This window comes from Cyprinus carpio, chromosome A25 (genome assembly GCF_018340385.1).
Source record: "Cyprinus carpio isolate SPL01 chromosome A25, ASM1834038v1, whole genome shotgun sequence".
Lineage (NCBI taxonomy): Eukaryota > Metazoa > Chordata > Actinopteri > Cypriniformes > Cyprinidae > Cyprinus > Cyprinus carpio.
In genome coordinates this window covers 12,517,236-12,539,474 of record NC_056596.1, presented here as the reverse complement: position 1 = coordinate 12,539,474, position 22,239 = coordinate 12,517,236, and the positions used below count along the sequence as shown (strand labels likewise).

General features: G+C 34.4%; 1 protein-coding gene across 3 annotated transcripts in view; it reads left to right on the top strand.

Annotated features, from left to right (window-relative positions):
- Nucleotides 1-22,239, top strand: part of LOC109046150 (OTU domain-containing protein 7A-like) — a 65,770-nt gene that overhangs the window by 23,821 nt on the left and 19,710 nt on the right. For all 3 annotated transcript variants that reach the window (XM_042715577.1, XM_042715578.1, XM_042715579.1), the window contains exons 2-7: nt 3,313-3,446; nt 7,525-7,655; nt 17,929-18,111; nt 18,931-19,149; nt 20,643-20,744; nt 20,888-21,015. In XM_042715577.1, the coding sequence (XP_042571511.1) occupies nt 7,571-7,655; nt 17,929-18,111; nt 18,931-19,149; nt 20,643-20,744; nt 20,888-21,015 (717 nt within the window). In that variant the 5' untranslated portion in view covers nt 3,313-3,446; nt 7,525-7,570. The remainder of the gene's footprint in view (nt 1-3,312; nt 3,447-7,524; nt 7,656-17,928; nt 18,112-18,930; nt 19,150-20,642; nt 20,745-20,887; nt 21,016-22,239) is intronic.

Genomic DNA, 22,239 nt, shown 5'->3' with positions numbered 1-22,239 from the left:
GGTCCAAAGTGAAAGTTGAAGAAACCAGACCATTAATTTTCCTTGACAAAATAAATATCTAAATAGAAAAATTTATTTATTAGTTTCTGCATGTTTTAATGAGTGATATTGTTTCAAATCAAGTAACAGGTTTGGGTTGCCTAATAATATTAATAATAATAATAATAATAATAATATCGCTTTTTGTCTCTTAGAAATGCACATTTGATAGTAGCTTGAGTTAGGTTGATTATCAGATGTTAATCAGATATTTATTGTATTATTTAAATGTATACATTTTTTAAATGCCTGAGTATGTACATTTAAATTTGTATTTGAATTTTTTTTTTTTTTTGAGTGTTTTAATAACTTTAAAATAGCACACACAGACACAACAGACACACTTACTCAATGTACATATTGTGGAGCAATTCTGAGTAATTGCTTCCCATAATTCTTACACTTGCTTTGCATATCAGTTGGGTGTGATGGCACATTTTTCCACCGCTGCCAGACGTCTGACGCTCTGAAAATAAACCTCGCAGCCTCTGAGCACAATTATGAAGGTTACTGTGTTAAATTTAGCCGTGGAAACGTTGATCATCAGCGGGAGAACTGGGAGATGTGATGAATGAGTGCGTGGCTGTTGTTGATGGTGACAACAGCTTCTGTGTTGACTGTGAGCACTGTGGCAGAGGTGATGCTGTGCGGCCAGTCTGTGGAAAGTGTTTCACAGCAGCTCAGATCGTAGGTGGAGGTGAGAGCGACGGGGTCTTTCTGTTTCTCGTGCTCATAGTTTCACTGTGAATGTTTTTTGAGCTTGTAAACATGGGCTCATGCATACTAGAAGCCTGCAGGTCCTTGTGCGCTCAGGTAAACGCAGCGTGATGTGTACACAAACTGTTTCCTGTTTTCGGTGTATATTCGTGCTTCTGTGAACGTACGTGTGGGGCAAGATTATATTTGATAAACAAAGTACGATCTGCTACTCAAGTTTTTCCTAATTTCCTTCATTTAGACCTTTAAAAGCTTTCTTCAGAAGCCGTAGGAGTCCGTCAGAGAGGTATTTCTGTACTTTTTCCGTATCTTAAGAGAAAAAGGTAATGAAATTCAACAGTAGGTGAAGGTTTGTCAAGGGAAATCAAACCCCTCTTGGACCCTGAACGACTGACTTTAAGGAAGGTTTTTTAGTTGTTATGCTCAGTGAATTAGAAATACTACAATAGAGAATGTCAAACCTTTGTTCTCAGTGTTAAATCTCTCTATTTTTTGAAGCTGATATTCATATTTATAATAGCCGTTTACATTTTAAAAAGTCTTAATTATCACTTTAAGGTCTTCAGTTTGGGGATGGAATCACAATATGGAAACACTATTATTATTTTCCTCCCTTTTTTTCTTTTTTTGAGCTGATTTTCTTTCTTTCTTTCTTTCTTTCTTTCTTTCTTTCTTTCTTTCTTTCTTTCTTTCTTTCTTTCTTTCTTTCTTTCTTTTTAATAATTAAAAGCCTTTTTAAGTCTTAAAATGTCTTAAATGACATAGAAAAAGTCTTATTATAATTATAATTTTAATGTCTTCAGTCTGGGGGCAGAAAAATATGAATCATGATAAAAATTAATGTGATTATTAACTTTTTTATTTTTTCTTTATCTCTATTTTTCTTGAGCTGATTTATTTATTTATTTATCTTTTTTTTAATATATATATATATATTATATTTTATATTATATATATATCTATATATATATATATATAATTAAAGAAGCCATAAGAAAAAAAAGTCATAATTAATTTTTTAATGTCTTAAATTTGGGAATGGAAAAATACAGATCATGATATGGTTTGATGTGCATGTTCGATGATTACTGTGCATTTATGCCAAGTGATTGTGAATCTTCTGCTGTTGATGAGTTATGACAGTGTTTACATTATGGTTTATTGTATTGTAATATTTTTATTTTTATTGGAATAATTATATGTTGTAGACAGCTGTAAGAGTGCATATTTTGTCTCATCAAGTAGTTGATGGTACTAAGGCATTTCAAAATAACAGTCCTGTCATATTTCATCTTGTTAAATGTACAGCATTGTGCATAATTACTTTTTTTCTGCTAATTATTTGTATTTTGGCTACACAATAAACTGTATCTATTTTTTAATTTATTATAAACTTATGTGGATTCTCTCTGGGCCGCCTGTCACAGGAAGGAAATACTTTGAACATTAACTAGCAGATTCCATAGATTTTACTGGTAGTTAGTTTTTAGGAATACATTCACATATAGAGGGTCTTAAATTGGATAGTTCCCTTGACAGGCTTTCCTCTTTTACCAACCTCTTTTCCTAAAAGCCCTGACCTTTGACCCTTAGGCTAATGTAGTTGTCCATCTCTTTACCTCTCACTCTTCTCCAGTCTAATGCTGTGAAATGAGATTCAGCCGTTCTATAAATGGCCTGTCAGAGTTGCGAGCCGCTGTTCTGAGGGGAGGAGAGTGAAATGTACAGCATGCATAGCTGTGAATTATGTATTGTGATTCTTGCTTCTTGAGGTAACAGCAGCTCAAGGGATCTTGCAGTAAAAACTGCTGCCGTGGGAGACTTTGGGCCTGCTGATGCATCAAATACAGCGTGTTTTGTGTATGCATATTATTTTTTGGGCCGCGCAGATTCACACAGTCTGTATGACCTCATCGCTCACAGTACACACACACACACACACACACACACACACACAAACACACACACACAGAGACACTTCAATGTGTATAATATAATATAAAATATAATATAATATATAATTAAACTTGTATATTATCATTAAGTAAAAAATATATAAAGTATATATATAAATAGTAAAAATATACATGTTATATAATTTGTTATTAATATATTATAATATGTATAAATATATTATTTATTTAAACAGTTTATTCAAACAGTGGTTTCAGTATTTTGTACATTTTGACCAATTTATTAAAATGCATTTATTCATTTCAATCTTAAAATATGTATAAATACATACAATATTTAGCCTTTTCTCATGCGTTAACAAACACTATTTTTACTTTCCATTAACTATGATCAATGCTTTTTCAGAGGGTTTCAAATGGACTAAAGGAGCTCTACACTTCATGCACTGTGTTTGTAAGGGTATATTTGAGCAAACAGCAGCAATATGAGATTTTTAGGGGTGTTTTAAGAGGGTCACTGGGATATTGGGTCACGCTTGCATAAAGTGGCTAAAGTCAGACAACATTACTGTGGTTTATAGGGCACTAGAGTTTATGTGAGATTTGTTCACTAATCGTTTTCTATCTTGCTCTCTGTTTCTAGGCCTGCATTTGAGCCTGAGTGTTCCCCACCTGCCAGCCATGGACTAGACAAGAGAAGTGTGTTAGACAGTGTGTGACCGCAGACATAAGCATGGTGGTGAGGAGGCTGCTCAACTCCCATTGAGAACACAGAAAGTAAGAATGCCTTTATTCATGCGATCAGCGTTTATTCAGATGGTTTCACAGGAAGCCCACACAGAATCTGTGATCACATCTGACAAATTTCCGTATAATTTTAACACACATCTTTAACAAAACTCAACATATTTACATGTTGATTTACCTGAAAAATAATGTTTTTAATGTTTAAAAAATGTTTTTTTTTTTTTTTTTTTTGATATAGATTTTTTTTTTTTTTTAGAGTTTAGCTCCAACCCTGAAAAAAAGCCTCACTTGTCTGTAGCCTAAGTAATCCTGAAGACCTTCATTAGCTTGTTCAGGTGTGTTTGATTAGGGTTAGAGCTAAACTCTGCAGGACAGCGCCCCTCCAGGACCGACGTTGCCTATTCCTGATTTAGATGGTTTCATCGTACACACACACCTGGCCCGAAGTTATCTTCCGGTGTGTGTTTGTTTATCAGTCTGGCTAGTGGCTAGTAATATGGTGCTGACTACAAACTCAGTTAAAGTTAAGGTGATGAGTAAACTGAAGTTGGGCTCAGGTTGTTGTGCTGTGGGATGCAACCCAGTGTTTCCCATACATTGATTTATTTGTGGCAACCTGCCACAATATCAAAACTGACCGTCACAAATATATTTTTTCAAAAGGCTTTGACTTCGTTGAATAAACATGAGCACTGCACATTTCAAAATCAAAATGTAGCGCTGGTGTTTTTATATCACTGTTTCTCTGAAGGAAATCGACTGTCTTCAAAAAATTTTTGATGTCATTTTGATTTCATCTTGCCTGTATAATATGTTAAATATTGAGGTATTACATATTTGTATCAGGGTTAATTTAGTTTAATTTAGTTTAACTTGAACTACTGAAATAACTTAAACTGAAATAAAAATAAATAAACTCTACACAGACATAAAAAAGAACATCAGTATGACTAAAATGTTAACTAAAATTAAAATGAAAACGGAGAATATAAAAAAAACTAAATTAAATATTAATAAAAACTATAATAAAATTTAAATGATACTAAAATAACACTAATTTGTAAGTATATATTGTATGTTATATATTTGCAATTTCCCACATTATATATTAATGACAGGCTGTCTAAAATTCATCAGGCTTTACGATTATATCATTTTATCATTTATTTGAACCTGGCAATATATGGCAGCACATTAGGTGACCTATCAAAAAGCACAAAAAAATCCACCCGGCAGCAGAGGCCACAGAGTTGGTATTGTTAATGTGCTGTGTCTCTTAGAGAGCGAACGATTTAATCTGATGTTTAAGTCTGCAGGGTTAGTCAGGCTTCTCTAATGGCTATAGCAGAATGTAATTCCAGGGTTTGTAATCTTACTCAAAGAGCAGTGGATTACTTTGTATTGTTTGGAAGTTCACTCTCGGCTCATCAGTTTAGATTAGGGGGAGAAAAACATACTTCATGCAAGTACGTAAACGCAGGTGAAAATGTTTGAGCAGTGCATCATCAGCATGAAATCCCACTGAACATACTTAACATGCACTGCTGTGTTGCATTGATTGTGAAAACCTGAACTACTAGTCAATTAATCGTTTTAAGGAGGCCGTATAATTAGAATGGTTAACCTGATCCAGATATATAAATATATTAAATATAAGTTCTCCCTCAGTGTTTGTCGTTTCTTGTTTATGTTGGTCTGTATTTCATTCCTGTCCCAAATATTTTTATTATTAAAGTCTATTTCATTTAATTTTAGATCATGATTTTATATAACAGTAATCCCCTTTAAATCTATAAGCAAGTTCAGTTACAAGTAATCTAAAAGTAATCAAAAAGTAGTATTACTGACTAAAAATTCCATCATATAAATTGCAATCAGTAACAGACTACAAAAAGTAATCTACCCAAAACTTATAGCATTATTAACATTAACAATCCTATAATACAGTTATTAATTATGACTTATTACATTCTTTGACAGTTTAATATCAAAAATTAGTATATTAGTAGTTTTCTTATATTCTTTTCTTTAATAATTTAAACAGTCTTTATATCATTAATACTATTTTTCAAGTCAAGTCAAGTCAATTTTTGTCTTATATTAGACTATCGTGGCCCATCTATATTCAGAATGCACTCAGTAGTGGGCAGTTATGCTTTTTCTCCACTGTGGGCAGCTTCACATTCCTCTCATTTTTGTGTCACGCTTCGTAAATGGTGCGGAAGCTGCTGGCCGCCGGTCGGGCCGTCTGACACACGGCACACGCGCACGGATAAACAGACCTATTATTGCTGTGAAACCGTAGGTGTTCCTACCTCCAGCCAGCATAGCTGGGTTCAGTCTGACCTCACCAGAATCAAACAACAGCGCATTTCATAAGGCAATGACAAAAAAGGCCTTCAGCAGAATGTCACAGCCAACGTGTTCCAGCTGAAAAACCCCACACGCAGCCCGCATACTGTCAGCACAGTGTTGAAACATCACACCAGTCTGTCCGCTGTCCAGCGCAGTGACTCATTCACACGGCCTTGTGACAGAACACGCCCAAAAACATGCAAGCAACAGGTTACTGACACACCACCACTTAAAGGGACAGTACACCAAAAAATCCTGTCATTATTTACTCACCTTCATGTTGTTGCAAACCTGTATGAGTTTCTTTCTTCTGTTGAACACAAAAGAAGATATTTTGAAGAATGTTGGTAATCAAACAGTTGCTGGTAGCCATTGACTTCCATAGTATGGAAAAAACTATGGAAGTCAATGATGTCCAAAAACTGTTTGGTTAGCAACATTTTTCAAAATATTTTTTTCATGTTCAGTAAAAGAATTAAAAGAAGAGAAAAGAAGTATTTTGAAGAATGTGGGTTAACAAGAGTTCACGGCAGCCATTGACTTCAATAATATGGGGAAAAAAACATTATGGAAGTCAGTGGGGTCCAGAAACCAAAATGGGGTTTGGTTACCAATATTCTTCAACTGTATCTTCTTTTTTGTGTTCAAAAGAAGAAAGAAACAACATGAAGGTGATTAAATGATGACAGACTTTTTAATTTTTGGGTGAACTGTCTCTTAATTAAAGTACAATATGATCAATCTGGCTCTTTTTCAAATTAAAGCAGATTATGCCAAACAGCTGTGTCCCACAGAAAAAGCACTGGGGTAACATTTTCTGTTCTCTTTGGGAGTTTGTTAGTACTTCTAGCAGTGTAATCATATCCAGGTGTCTCACTGTCAGCTGTCTCCACACACTCTAAAAAAAAATATATATTTTTCAAAGTAATGAAACAGAGATTATTGCAGTATGTTTTACAAATAAATTTTCAGTCATTCTACTTAAACATTTCATGTTTATTCAATGTTACTTGATCCACTATTGACTGACAACCACTCCAAATACTTTTGGTCTTTATTTTGTTTTTAGATATATATTATAGTTGCTTCCGAGGCTAACAGGGAACACTCTCAGAACTTTGGCTAACGTTCAAATCAATTCAATTCAATTCAAGTTTATTTGTATAGCGCTTTTTACGATACAAAATAAAAAATAACAACTTTATTGAGCAATTCCTTTGTCAGCAGTCTCCTCTGTGTCTCTCCATATCACTGTATACTGCGTATGCTCTTCTGTATCATCCGCGCCACAAGGATGCTTTGTGGCACAGCTGATACAGAAGAGCATGCGCAAATGTTTTACAGAAGAGCATGTTTTTTAAAACATTTATAAAAAAAAAAAAATCTTAAAAGTTCACAGAACATTTAGAAATAATGTTTTCATATCTTAATGGGAACATTCTTAGAACATATTTTTGTTAAATGGGTTGCAATTATTTTTGCAATTTACTATCATTTTCTGAGTGAAAATTGTTTCAAAGTAAATCCTACACCAATTTTTTTTTCTTTTTTTTTCAGTGCAGTCACTCCTCAGTCATATCACTCATTCCTCAGGCTGCATTCATCTCTGATTAATCTGAATGTGATCAAACTGTAAATAATAGCTTGATGTACTGGTAATGCTGCATTTTGTTCTAAGTCTCTGTTTATTTTGTCCTTTATTTGATGTCCTCCATTGATTTACACAATAATTCCTGTGATTTATTCTGTGTAGATGAGAGCGTGAAGCTGCAGGGCAGGCAGCGCAGCCACATGATCAGATGACTCTGGACATGGATGCGGTCCTGTCAGACTTTGTTCGGTCCACAGGGGCAGAACCGGGTCTGGCACGAGACCTGCTGGAAGGTATGACACCTGATCTGCACTTTTTTTCTCTCTTTTTTAATAAGGTGCTCTAGTACTGGAGGTTAATTTTGTTCAGATGTCTGGCTTTGTGTATTGCTGGTTTTTATTTCTTGTAGACACCCAATGTTACATTTAAGGGTGATGATACTTCATTTAAGGGCCCCAAAAGTATTCGGGTCGGTCTCTATGAACATGATCCACTAATGTTTGACAGCCACTACAAATACTTTTGTTCTGTAACAGTATATCTATTGTTGCATGTGTTTGTACTATATTTAGTATGACATATTATTTTGTAGTTATTTGTAGCTGTTTCTGGAGTTTAATTGTAATTTGTATATATATACAGTAATCTTGTTTTGCTGAGAATGTAAATCTCATTGTGTCATATATATATACACACTATATATGGGTATATTAATGGCAGTAAATGTGTAATAGTATGTCAGCTATATTATGTGCAGTGATTAAAAGAATAACATTTCTTTGAAATATAAATCTTTTGCAACATTATAAATGTCTTTACTGTAATTTTTGATCAATTTAATGCATCCTTGCTGAATAGACTTTATAAAAAAAAAAAAAAAAAACATTACTGACCCCAAACTTAGTACAAACTTAAAATTATGTATGAATATATACAGTATTTTTACAAGTATATAATCACTTTAAATCTATATAAATTAAAAGAGTAATTTGAATTTGATTTCTTATGATATGACCTCTTCAAAGGTAGTTTTGTTGGTTTTATAGTAATGTAAACTGCTGAGCTTTTCTAGATTTACAGTGCTGCTGGGACAGTTGTGTAGGATGTGCATCTTGCTTTTGTTTGTCTGTGTGTCTAGGCTTGATTTTTCTCCCATGTCTGCTTACATCGGGTTTATGGTTCAGTCAAGCACAAAATGCACTGTCAAATATACAGTGGTTCTGTGCTTGAGATTTAATTCAAGCTATAGGTTGTTTTCTCCAGTATACAGAGTCCATGTACAGCTTCTCTATTCATGATGTCTATTGTCCGAGCACAGTGTGCTTAGACCTGTCTTTTACCTCTAGTTCCTTTCGGTTTGTTGATGGTGCTTACGACTCGTTCCCGACTCACTTGAAGGTCTCAGGGGGTTTTGGTTTTAGCTGCGATAAGGTTTTTGTGCTGGTCTACATTCTGCTCTGATTGGCAGCAGGGAGGGTCTGGCACGCTGGGCGGCAGGGCAGATTTAGGGCCCCTTTGATGGCTTTACGACCAGGCTTCCCCAGGAGGCCTTTGTGCCCATTGAGTGGAACTCATTAAGGAGAAGAGGGCCACAAGTGCAGTTTGTCCTGAGGACACGGGCCAAAGAGAAAGAGAGAGTGAGAGACATATCGACAAACAAAAAGTCAAGGGCGAGGAGAGAGAAATATTCCCTCATGGAGAATAGAGCCAGCAGAAGAAAAGAGGTGCACCCTTTTGAGAAACGATGTACAAAGAAGAATTTGACTTCATTTCATCTCATGTTATCACTAAATTGTATTATACTATTATTTATAATTTTATGGTAGTATGATATTATTTATTTAGAAATAAATTATACTATTATTTGTATAGTATTATTTATAAATGATTACTATTATTAAATTGTACTATACGATTGTTTATTCATTTGTTTATGTAATACTGTATATAGTTTAAGTAGTACAATAATCTAAATTATTGTAATTTAAAATGTGCTATATCATTTAAAAGATACACATTATTTATGTACTTCTAAATTATTATACGTTTTCAAATTGTAACACTTAAGCATTATTATTTATTTAATTTAGTCTAGTCTGTTATCATTAAATTGTACAGTACTTTTATTTATTTATTGAATAATGATGCTTAAAATAGTCTGAAAATATTATAATAACTTTGAAATAAATAAATAATTGTTATACTTTATAAATTGTAATATATTAAAAGATTTATATTTATAACATTTTAAATTGTCAGTATTTTATATATATATATATATATATATATATATATATATATTATATTATATATATATATATTTAGTAAAAAAAAACATAATATGTGATCATTTATTGATTATAATTATTAATATATATATATATATATATATATATATATATATATATATATATATATATATATATATATACACATACATACATACATACAAATATTATGAATAATAATTTAGAGTAATTAATTTAAAAGGTACATATATGCTCTAATTTATACAATTATGTACAATTATATACATTTCGTAAGACAGAACAGCAAGATAGTAGAAACAATAAGAGAACAATACGACTCCAGGGATGCTTTTTCCAGATGCTTTGAAAATCATTTTATGACATTTAATTTTTTTTTCTGGCACTTTAATAAATGGGTGAATATAAGTTACATTTGTACCCAAACACACACCTGCTTCAGCTAGAGCCTCACTCAGCATCATCTGCAGTAGGAGGCTGTTTAGCTGCATGTGTTGTCTTCACCTGCCTGTCCAAGGCCACCTCACCCCTCAGAGCCGTCGCACATCATCACAGGATGATGATATTAGCCATCTGTTTGGAGCCTGACGCTGATAGAGCAGTGCTGTTTTTAACAGAAAGCTGAAGTAAAGAGAAACACATCCGTATTTGCCTTGCCATCATCAGCCTGGTGATTTTCCAAGGGTCATTTTATTAGAGCATCTTAAAATGTCTTACTATAAAATTATATTTTTTATTTATTTGTATGGTATTTATTTATTTATTTATTCATTCATTCATTCATTCGTTTGTTTATTTATTTATTTATTTATTTATTTATATTTATACATTTTTATAGATTTTATATTATTATATTTTTATAAGCAGTATTATTCATTTAATTTAATAGCATGTTAATAACTGTTAATAATAATTAATAATTTATTGTAATTAAAATTTATTATAATTTATAATTTAAACTAGACAAATGTCTAAAGTTTATTTTATTAAGTTGTAACATTTTCAGAATTATTTATTAATATTAATTTAATTTAGTCCAGTAGTTAACATTAAATTGTATAGTTATCTATTTATTTTTATTTATAAATCACATTATACTAATTATTATGTATAAACTAATAAACATTTTAAGATTTTTCAATATTTACTGTAAGCAGTAATATTTATTTCATCTCATATGTCAATATATATTAATATAAATAATAATTAAATTGTTTTATTTATTTAATTATTATTTAGGTTATGCATTATAATCCTATAAATTTTGTAGTATTTGTATAATGTACTTTTTGTAAATATATCATTTATAAATTATTATACCGTTTTACAATTTTAGCATTTAAGCATTATTATTTTTATTTATTATTATTAATTTAATCTAGTCTGTTATCATTACATTGTAGAATATTTATTTATTTATTCCTTCATTATTTCATTTATTTACATTGCATATGAAGTAGTGGTTGTATTACACACACATACACACACACACACACACTCACATGTGATACAAGTACTTCATATGCATTTCCACAGATTAAGCAGTTTGCTGACTCTTTTGTCTGATCCAGCATTTATTCTCCATAAATTATGTCATGCATCAGAGTGAATGTACTGAACCAGCTATTTTACATGTTGCATAAGCAGCCCTACTATCTCTGTGCTAATGTACATTTAAACCCTTCTCTGAGGACTCTGCGTTAATATATATATATATCTATTAAATTCTATTAGCAAGCATGTTTCTCAGAAAAAGATTTAGAATCAACACCTCCTTGTCCCAGCCTTTCCTAAAAACCCACAAGACTGTTCTCAGATCAGTTCTAGCTGCTATTCTCTGAGGGGCTGCTGTAAAAATGCCGAAGCTTGTTATTCAGAATTAGCAATTTGTTAATGCTCTTTAAATGGCCCCACCGCTGACATTTCACTCCAACGAAAACAATCCTGCCTCTAACAAGCCGTCGTTATGAATGAAAAGGGTATGAAGTGCCTTCAGTCCTTCCCCTAGATCCCAAATAAATGGCCCCGCTGAGGTCAAGCACAACATACTCTCCATCCAAAAAAAAATGTTTATGGCTCATTAGGTCTGGAAATAAAATGGTGATTTTCTCCTACTGAACAGTTATGTAACCCACTGTATCCTATGAAGCTTTTATCGCAGTTCCCAAAAGGCAGGAATGTCGTTATCATCCCGCACATGTGCTTGGATGTCCGCAGAGGGGGTCGAACATCGGGTCAGCCGGGAACTTTTCACCATCAGCTCCTCCATGTGTCCGTGCAAGAAGAAGTGGAACTGTTGAATGGGGCATGTAATGAGACATAACGTCAAAGGCTGGCTGTCTACAGTGTCCCAGCCATCACGCACAATCTTAAGTACTCAATTCAAGTGCTCACAAAGCACTGATATTTATGAAGCATGCACTCAGTAACCTCTGTATATGCCTGCAATGCCCTGTTTGCAGTGCCATGTGATGTCGCTATACCAGTAGTAAGCGCTATTGCCGCTGGATGCCCTAGTGTTATTGTTGGCCTGTGGAATTGTTCATAGCTTCTGAATATCTGATCACAATTGATTTTGAAACGCCCACAACCGATAAAGTGCAACAGTTGTGTTCCCAAAGTAAAAATTCCATTCATTTTCTCCATAAAGAAATTTATTTTTCTGAAAATTTGCTCAGGCTGAAGCCATCCAAGATATAGTTTGTTACTTCATCAGAACAGATTTGGAGAAATTTAGCATTACATCACTTGCTCACCAGTGGATCCTCTGCAGTGAATGGGTGCCGTCAGAATGAGAGTCCAAACAGCTTATAAATACATTACAATAATCCACAAGTAATCCACACCACTCCAGTCCACCAATTAACATCTTGTGAAGTCAATAGTTCATAATAACACTTCCTCCAGTGGAAAAGTCCATCCTCACTTCAATCCACCAACATATGTGTTTAGAACTAATTTGGACTGTTTTTGCTTGTAAACAGTGCCTGAACTCTGCTAATTGCTCTCCTGATTCAGGCGAGACCACTTTTTCACTGGAGAAATTAATACAAAAGACTTGTATTTTAGCTGAAATCAATGATTTGAACAAAATAAGAAAAAAGAAAAGAAAACTTTCATCTCATTTGAATTTCCACAGATATCCAGAGGACAAATTCAGGTGTAACATATAGGACCTCATTCATGAAATGCAAGCATACATTTCTGTAAATAAATTATATTTGAAGCAACAATTTATGTAAGAAGGATTTTACAAATAATTTAAACAGAAATTTGTTTTGGGTCACCAATGAGGCCCATTGTACAGACTGTATTTCTATTCCACAGACTCATTTTTGTTCATGTCATATTAAATATGGCGTCTACTCTGACTGAGGTCTGTAAGATGATACATCAGAATTATGTCTTGTACACATTTAGCTGACGCTTTTATCCAAAGTGACTTACAGTGAGCTCAGGCTAAGGTTTTTTTTTTTTTTTATACCTAATGTGTTCCATGGGAATCAAACCCACAACCTTGCGCTGCTAACGCAATGCTCTACCACTTGAGCCACAGGAACACTTTAAAGGAGAAGAAATTAAAGGCTGATCTAGCCTCATATTTACCATGGCTGGACTATTTCTCTGTAGTGTACAGAAGTCAATTCTCACTCTTCATAAGATCCTGGTGTTAGATGCCTCATGATGTCTGTGGAGAGTTTTGGGTAAAACTGCTTTACGAACTACTGACTGGGAGTAACTAGCATAAAAGCAGTGATGCTAGCTACATTTTTAAGAATTTTTTTTCTTTTAACAACATAGTTTTTCCAGTAACAAGCCAGATTTTTTCTCAAACAATCAGAAATGTATTTTCTGTCATATTTATTATGCCCAAGTCAGGGTTCAAACTGCCAATTTACAAGTTTAGCAAACTACAAAATAAGAGCATGACAACAGTTTCATCGTTTACTCACTGTCATATTCCAGAAACATGTATGAGAAGATATTTTTAAGAATGCTGGTAACCAAACAGTTACAATGGAACCCACTGAAATCCACAGTATTTTTTCCTTACTATGGAAGTCGATGGATACCAACAACTCGTTGGTTTCCTTTGTGTTCATACAGGTTTGGAAAAACTTGAGGGTACGTAAATGATGGCAAAATGACATTTTTTGGGGTGAACGTTGCCTTTAACTACTGTAAAAGTGCACTTATTAATATAGTGGTTTTGGATTTTGTACTGACACCTATTGGTGTGGATGGTTAACAAAGCATTGCTATGCAGTTGCTACAGTTTTCAAAGAGTTTTTAGCATGCTAGGAGATTCAGAGGTGTGTTTCTTGTCTTATACTACAAAACTAATATATATTCACAACGAATATCTTACTCTTTCATTTTGACGAGACAAACAGCTGGAGCTCTTTGAGAACTAAACTTCTCACTGATCGTTTCACCCGCCAAACCACTCAAAACTGCTCTCAGATCAGATCAAAGATCTGCCACAGGACTCAAATGATCCCCAGCTGTGTGTTTAGATCTGACTGACTGATAGATGGTGGCAGGGGAAGGATGTGGCCCCGGTTGTCAGTGCTACTCATCATTAACACGTCATCCCACCTGGCTGTCGTTGCTGTCTGTCTCAAGCCTCCATCAGCTCCCTGCAGATCCACCGTCACAGAAGCTGTTGTGGAAAGCCGAGTGGGAAGGGCCTTAGCGTTTTATCTCAGGCACAGGCCCTTTGTGTGGTTAGAGGTGTTCTGAAAAAAAAATGACTTGTGTCGCTGGAGGTGTTGTGGAAAGAAGATTGGTGTTGTGAAAAAAAAATGTGTTGTAATTGAGAGATGACATGTCATGCTGGCGATTCCACTTTTAGGATTAAAGACCCATTACAAAAAGATAAAACTTAAAGTCTTACAGTTTTGTCATTAATGAAGCTTTATTTGTGGTTTGCCAGGGGTGAACTGTCCCCCTCTAAAGGACTGATGAGGTATCGCAACTACTACTAGTATTGTTTCTGCAGTATACTGTACATGCACATTTTCTGTATTCATGTTGCACACTACTGTTTAATACATTTGTTGTTGAATAATATGTTGTTTCACATACTGTACTAGTGGAATACAGTCTATAGTGTACAGTATTCAGTGTGTAGTCAGCCTATAGTAAGCTTTTCATTTCAGAAACAAAAATGGCTATTGTCGCTCTGAGATATTTAACATGTTGTCCCTTCAGATCTCATGGGTAATTGAATACAGTGTCACTCTTCTCAGCGTAAATAAAGCAGAGCAGCTGATTAACGGGAAAAGAAGTTTAATTACTGAAAGAACATCTTGCAGAAGAACTGTGAATGTCTTCGTTCATTAGCAAAGACATAGAAAAGCACCAAATTGGAGTTGTTCAGCTGTCCAGTTTCATTCTTCGCCTGCTGTTATTTGTTATTTGAACAACAGGCAAGGAAATTAGTTGCAGTGTGCAAACTTTGAATTGTGAAAGGTTTTATCCAAAAAGATAATGTAATGTAATTAGTTGATGTGTTATAGTTTTTTGTGTAATAGAAACCATTTAAAATAAATAATAAAAATATATAATATAAATACAGAATATTTTATTTATATTTACTATGTAGTGCAGAATTTTGCAAACCATATATATTAGAGATAAATTGTAAAAATATATCTAAAAGTATGTGAAGTATAGAAATAAATAAATGCACATTTGTATAATATGTAATTATGAATAAAAACTGTACAAAGATATATAAATACGGTATATCTGGAATATCTGGAATCAGTTCAATATCATCATGGAATATAGCTGATTTTTAAAATTGGATAGGATGTTTTTTTTTTTTCTTTAACCTTTTGCCATCATAACTCCCATAGGTACTTGTTTAATTAAATTAGGTGTATGACCATGTTTGCAACTGGAAAAAATGTTGCAGCTCTGGAATTTAAAAACACTGACCTAAGATGAAGAGAATTTCTACTTCAGAAATGATTGGAATATTTTATAATTATGTGGTCTGAATGTATCCACAATATGTGATATTGTCTGCAAAATCCCATTGTATATCTAAAGTACAGACAGAGGAGGGGATGTCAACAGGAAACTGCCTTCAGCACATTGATTGAGAGCCACAATGCTTAGCAATCTGCGAAATGCATGTATCAGAGGTGCTGAGCGGTCATTCGATTAAGCCTTAAGATGTCTTTTAAAATTTCTGACTGGTCAAAGGATGCACAAATCCATAGACTAACAATGAGATTTGTATTGATTGATGTGGCTTCTGGTGCTACACAGACTACAGGAAGAATGTAATAACTCTGTCCAGACTGACCGATGGGAGCCAGTTAGAAATAAAATGGATGCTAGGTTTCAAATGATTACAGAAGTATTTTTTGTTTGTTTGTTTTAAGTATAAATTTATGTGTCCAAAAAGGTGTTTTTTTTTTTTTTTTTTTTTTTTTTGGACTTGACCCCTGGTCTTTAAAGAAATAGGCTTGTTGCTGAAATTTACTCACCCACAGGCATTCCAAGATGTACATGAGTTTGTTTCTTCATAGCAACAGTTTTGGAGAAATTTAGCTTTACATCACTTGCTCACCAATGGATCCTCTGCAGTGAATGGGTAGCGTCAGAATGAGAGACCAAACAGCTAATAAAAACATCACAGTAATCCACAAGAAATCCACACTACTCAAGTCCATCAATTAATGCCTTGTGACATCATTAAGACACAAATCCAGCATTAGGACGTTTTTTAACATTAAACATGTCCTCTATCCATAATATTGCTTCCTCCAATGAAAAAATTGTCTCATCTGAATCAGGAAACAAATATATACAGATCAAGCACCGTTTATCAGTTCTAAACTTTATTATTCGGTGGATTTTAATGTGAGAGGAGAACAGGGGATGGACTTTTTCTCTGGAGGACCTTAGAATGCCTTAGTGTTTGGAGAAATGCATCCATCACTTGCTCACCAATGGATCAGGTTTGAATTTATGGTGTGTAGTAGTGTGGATTACTTTTGGATTATTGCAATGTTTTTTTATCAGCTGTTTGGACTCTCATTCTGACGGCACCCATTCACTGCAGAGGATCCTTTGCTGAGCAAGTGATGTAATGCTACATTTCTTCAAATTTGTTCAGATCTTGGATGGCCTGAGGGTGATAAAATATTCAGTAAATGTTCATTTTTGGGTGAACTATTCTTTAAATCTGATGTATTTAAATATTTTTTTACTTGAAAAATTCATTTAAAAATTGCATCTCCAGGCATTCAATTCTCAATATCCTTGCAGAGACATTTATTTTCCACAGTATAGGCAAAACACACAGGCTGCATGCATCTCTCTGTAGATGATAAGACCGACCTGTTTCTGTGATCCCTGCAAGGCCTTTAAGTTACAGAGATAAGACAGTCGCTGGAGGACATGGAAGCAGCTGCGTGTGTGTGTAGGAGTCTTGAGGTGACTGTCATTTCACATTAGAGGGTTTGCCTTCTCTGTCTTTCTTGTGAATTTCCTCCCATTTTGCTTGGTATGAGCGTTCTCTCTATCTGTAGACAAAATGAACGGAGCCAAAAACAAATGCTTATTGTTTTTTCATCAAATTGTCAAAAAAGCACAAGCATTTCGTCCCTCTTCATTATCAGGCTTGATGTGAAGTAGAACTCCATTGTTTAGGGTTTGATGTGAACTGTAAGCGTTTTTTTTGTGTCGTTCTTGTTGGGTGGTGTTTTTTTTGTGATATTGTTGAGAATTATTGTGGTTGGTTGGTGGGTTCAATAGAGGAGTAGATCGGTGAAAAGAAAGAGGGATGTTCAATAACAATGACCTCCTATTAAGTGGGCATGGAAACATCACTAAAACGTAATTTTTGGCCTAAGCAAGATACGTAATATGTATTATATTATTATAGTGTTTTGATATCTGATTTAACTTCCTGTTTCCTTGTAAATTGGTATAGATTTAAAATTGTGGGCATCATATTATTTATCAGTGTTAACAAAGAAATAAGTATTGGATATTTGGTGCACAGCATTGTTTTAAGAACATGTGTGTGATTACTTTATCATTTTTAACAAACTATGATCCTGAAGGGGGGATAGAGTTTATATGTCTGTAGCATGTGCTGTTGTTAAGTTACATAGTTACAAACCTGTTGACAGTTTAATTAACTTTAACTTTTCAAGCAAGATTATTTTCTCTCCTCCTCTGCCATGACAGATTTCAGTTTGAAATGAAGGTTGACGCTAAAGCATTAGCATATTCTCACCATGTATCATGAATTGTGTTGTTTGTGGTGGACCAGGTAAAAACTGGGACCTGAGCGCCGCTCTCAATGACTATGAGCAGCTCCGGCAGGTTCACACTGCCAACCTGCCCCACGTCTTCAATGAGGGACATTACTACAAGCAGCTGGAGCGTAGCAGCACCCCGCAGCACATCAGCAAGCCTGAGCAATGCCCCCAGAAACAAGAGGACAACACTCAGGGTAAGCAAAGCTCTCCAACAGCTCGTCCTGTTGAGATTTATTGTCGTATTTTCACGATATTTTCTCGTATACAAGTTTAAAGTTGGCATGAAATGAAAATTCATGTCCTATATTTTCTTCTTTTTCGATAATCCATTTCACTCAGATGTATGCTACAATATGGATAAAAAGATCTGTTGCCGTTCCATTTTACCATAATTGTAATATGCAAAGAGCAAGTATACTATAAGTTAGCCATTTGCTGGCTCATTTACCTGAGAATCCCAGTCAGTCCAAGATCAACCAATGGCGTGAGTGTGGGGTGGAGCTATCTGTTTTTCTGACCAATGAATGCAGTTTGGTGAAACTAGTGTCACAAAAATGACCCCTTCACTTTTCAGTTGATAATAAAACAATTTTGTGTAGTATCATGTCATAGTAGCATTCAAGACATTATAAAAAGTCAATATAATGCATTTAAATTATTTCATGTAATTTTTTCAGATTGAAAAAGACAATTTAGGGGGAATTAATATAGGGTGGGGCTTCATTTTATTTACTGGGATTTGATTGAATCCTAAAAAGTACTAATGAAAAATATTATAGCTTTGTTTTTTTTCTTGCCCACGTGGACTTGTTACATCAGAAGGAAAAATAGTAGAGGTGGAGAAAGTTATTTTTAATAATTAGCATATTTTCTTATTTTATGTCTGTCATATTGTGCAGTAGTGATTAACATTAAAAGACCTGGAACATTTGTTAAGAAAGGAAAAATGGTTGAAATATTTATAAGTAATTAGATTTTTCTTCCTTCTCTCTCTCTCTCTCTCTTTCTTCCAGAGAAGCGTCTGTCCCGGGGCATTTCCCATGCCAGCTCTGCCATCATGTCTCTGGCCCGGCTGCAGGTGTCAGGGGATTGTGCCAGGGAGCAGTTCCCCCTGGAGATGCCCATCTACACATTCCAGCTGCCCGACCTGAGCGTGTACAGCGAGGACTTCCGCAGCTTCATTGAGCGTGACCTCATTGAGCAATCCACCATGGTGGCTCTGGAGCAGGCCGGTGAGCGCCAAACGCTGCTCTCAGATCAGTGATGGAGTGAATCCGAGGCCTAGCCCTTCACTTCAGTGATGGCAAACACAGATTTATGATCAGTACTAATGTCAGCATAGATTGCATAAAACTCGATTGCTAGAGTCAACACAATATAGCAGTAACAGAATTAAACTAATCCCTCATCTTGAATCAACAGCAAAGTCAAGCGAACGGAATACAGACCTGCACTTCCCCATCTTCTTCTGTCTATCTATCTATCTGTTCATTCAATCATGCCCCTTCATTGCTCATTAATATTTAGTAAAATATTTATAATAATAAAGTAATAATAAAATATTTTTGTAGTCCAAATTTAAGTCTTCAAAAAAGCAATCAAAAAATAAATAAATAAAATAAAATGAAATAAATAGATAAAAACAGTAAATGTCCTTGTAGACCCCATTGAAAAAGGTTGTCAAAGTGTCAAAGGTTAGGAAAGGTTAGTTCAGATTAGTAGTTAGTAGCAAAAGTAATACTTATTTATTTTGATCATTTAAATTAATATAAAACTTAGTATATTTTTATATTTAATTATTATTAGTATTATTATTATATTTATTTTTATTAATGTATAATTTATATTTAATTTCTAATTAAATTTAAAATCTATTATTATATTATTATTATTATTATTATTATTATTATTAAAAATTTGTATTTAAAAAAAAAACTTACCTTGATTTTTTTTTTATGATTAAAATGTGATTAAGAAAATTACATTTACATTTTCTTGGTAGTTACACCACATGACATTTTTAGAGTTATTAAATTTAATCTTTTGCTGAAAGTGATATAAAACCATATGAAACCAACATGAATTCAAAGCTTCTAAGAAATTGGAACATGTGTTTTAAACTACATTTAAACTAGATTGTTAATTGTCAAAAGATTAAGTATTGCAAGGACACATCCAGTCAGTGCAATCTAAATACTATAGCGAAATGCTAGCAGGTTGGACATGGCCTCAAGGCTTTGGAAATGGTTTTGGAATGTGGGAGGAAGACCCTATCCCAAGGGAGGGCAGAGGGGCTGAGGGTTGAGGTGCTGATGTTCACCCGCGGTGAGCTTCGCCAGCTTTAGAGAAAAGAGTGGGCGAATGGTCAATGCCCAATTCAAACCGCCTCAGGGCTGAGAGCTGCAGAGGACTGCTTATTCTTCCAGTGCATGCCAGGAAAAAAGCTATGCTTAGTGAGCTATGCATTATAACTAAGCTAAACAAATACGTATTTTGGATTCAGGGCCCAAAATGAACAGAAAAATCACAATCAATCGACCAATGCTAGGAAGATTACAAACCATCAAATAGGGCCTGTGACTATCAAATAAAGATAATTGGCAGTATGACTACTACATTTTTAAGGTTTAAGATTGATTTTAGTTTTCGAGAGTGCGATGGGATGTTGGATGGAGTTAATTAGTCCATGTTTGAGTAATGTCAGTGTGTTTAAACTGTTCTGTAGGTCGTTTAAACTGGTGGTCCACCATGTGCACCAGCTGTAAGAAGCTACTACCATTAGCAACAACAGGAGATGGCAACTGTCTTCTGCATGCAGCTTCTTTAGGTAGGACTTTCATCTGGACATCTGGACAAAAGAGAAGCATTCATTCTCAGATTTCATGTGATGTTCCTTTAAATAGAATCACTTCACTGTTGTATGTTTCTCTGTAATATGGTGTCATGTGTCTGGCTATCTGTGTTTTCCAGGAATGTGGGGCTTCCATGACCGGGATCTGGTGCTGCGGAAGAGTCTGTATGCCATGATGAAGAGCGGAGCAGAGAGAGAAGCTCTGAAGAGGAGGTGGAGGTGGCAACAGACTCAACAGAACAAAGAGGTTGGCAGCTAACACGCAAATCATACTCAGTTTTGGTGTGAATGTTTACCGAATGCATGTAGTCAAATGCTCCGCCATTCAATGTTAACTCCATTTGATAGTATGCAATGACATCCGTGTGCACTAAAATGTTCAATCTTGGTCCAGTGTTTGAGCTATTTCTCTCCAGAAGTTATGAGCAAATAAAAGTATCTTTGTACTGTATTAAACTGGAGGTGTGTGTATCTCTAAACCCACTCACGCAAGTATACAACTATTGTTGTTGCGTCTCAAGTAGTTTGTGTTGTTTTGTCTCATTCATTAATTTTTTTTATTGTACAACAACAGGACAGTGTCGCCACCTTGTGGACAATCTATGGTAATAGTGCAAAAAAATTCAAGTTGCATATGCGAGAAAAATCTGCCTTGCCATGTACAGTACGCATAAACTATGCTGATGACTACATTTATGTCACACACACTCTACATATAACCTAACATACACTTTGGGCTTTAGAAAACTTGTAAAAATCCACGTCGTATACTAATCATTGTTTACTATCATTGTTATCATTTTCTTCGGTTCTAAATCACTTACGTTTCTGTCATGATCGAAAGATGAAAGAGTAATTAACTTCCCTGACCTAATTTTTTTTGCCATTTTGTAACTACCCTACTAAGTTTTAGCATCTGTTTTAGCATGTTAGCAAAAAATTGGGAAAAAAATTGTAGGCAAAATCGTGTGCACGATTTACTATTTCGTTCCCTCGATTTATAAATTGTGCGCACGATTTACTTATTCTTTCTCTCGATTTGCTATATCGTGCACACGATTTATAAATCGAGAGAACGATTTAGGAAATCGAGGGAACCAAATAGTAATTGTGTGCACGTTTTAGTACATCGAGGGAACGAATTAGTAAATCGCGCGCACAATTTATTTATTTTTTCTTGCATGTCATGTGCGGGGCTCCCTATGCTATCATGTTACACAACTACTCAACCAAAAATACTGTCTTGATATATTTAAACTTCAAAACATATACTTACCACTAAGTATTTTTAGGTTTTTTTCCATAGATAAACAGCCTGTTTCCTCACTGTACTAAATAGCAGCAATGCATGTTATGTTAATACTGTATTTCTGGTAGTTTTGGTTCACGTTTATGCATGTTTAGTCCATGATTTGTTTCCTTAGCTGCCTACTTAAACGCAATTAAAAAGGTTTGACCTACTTTTTATTAT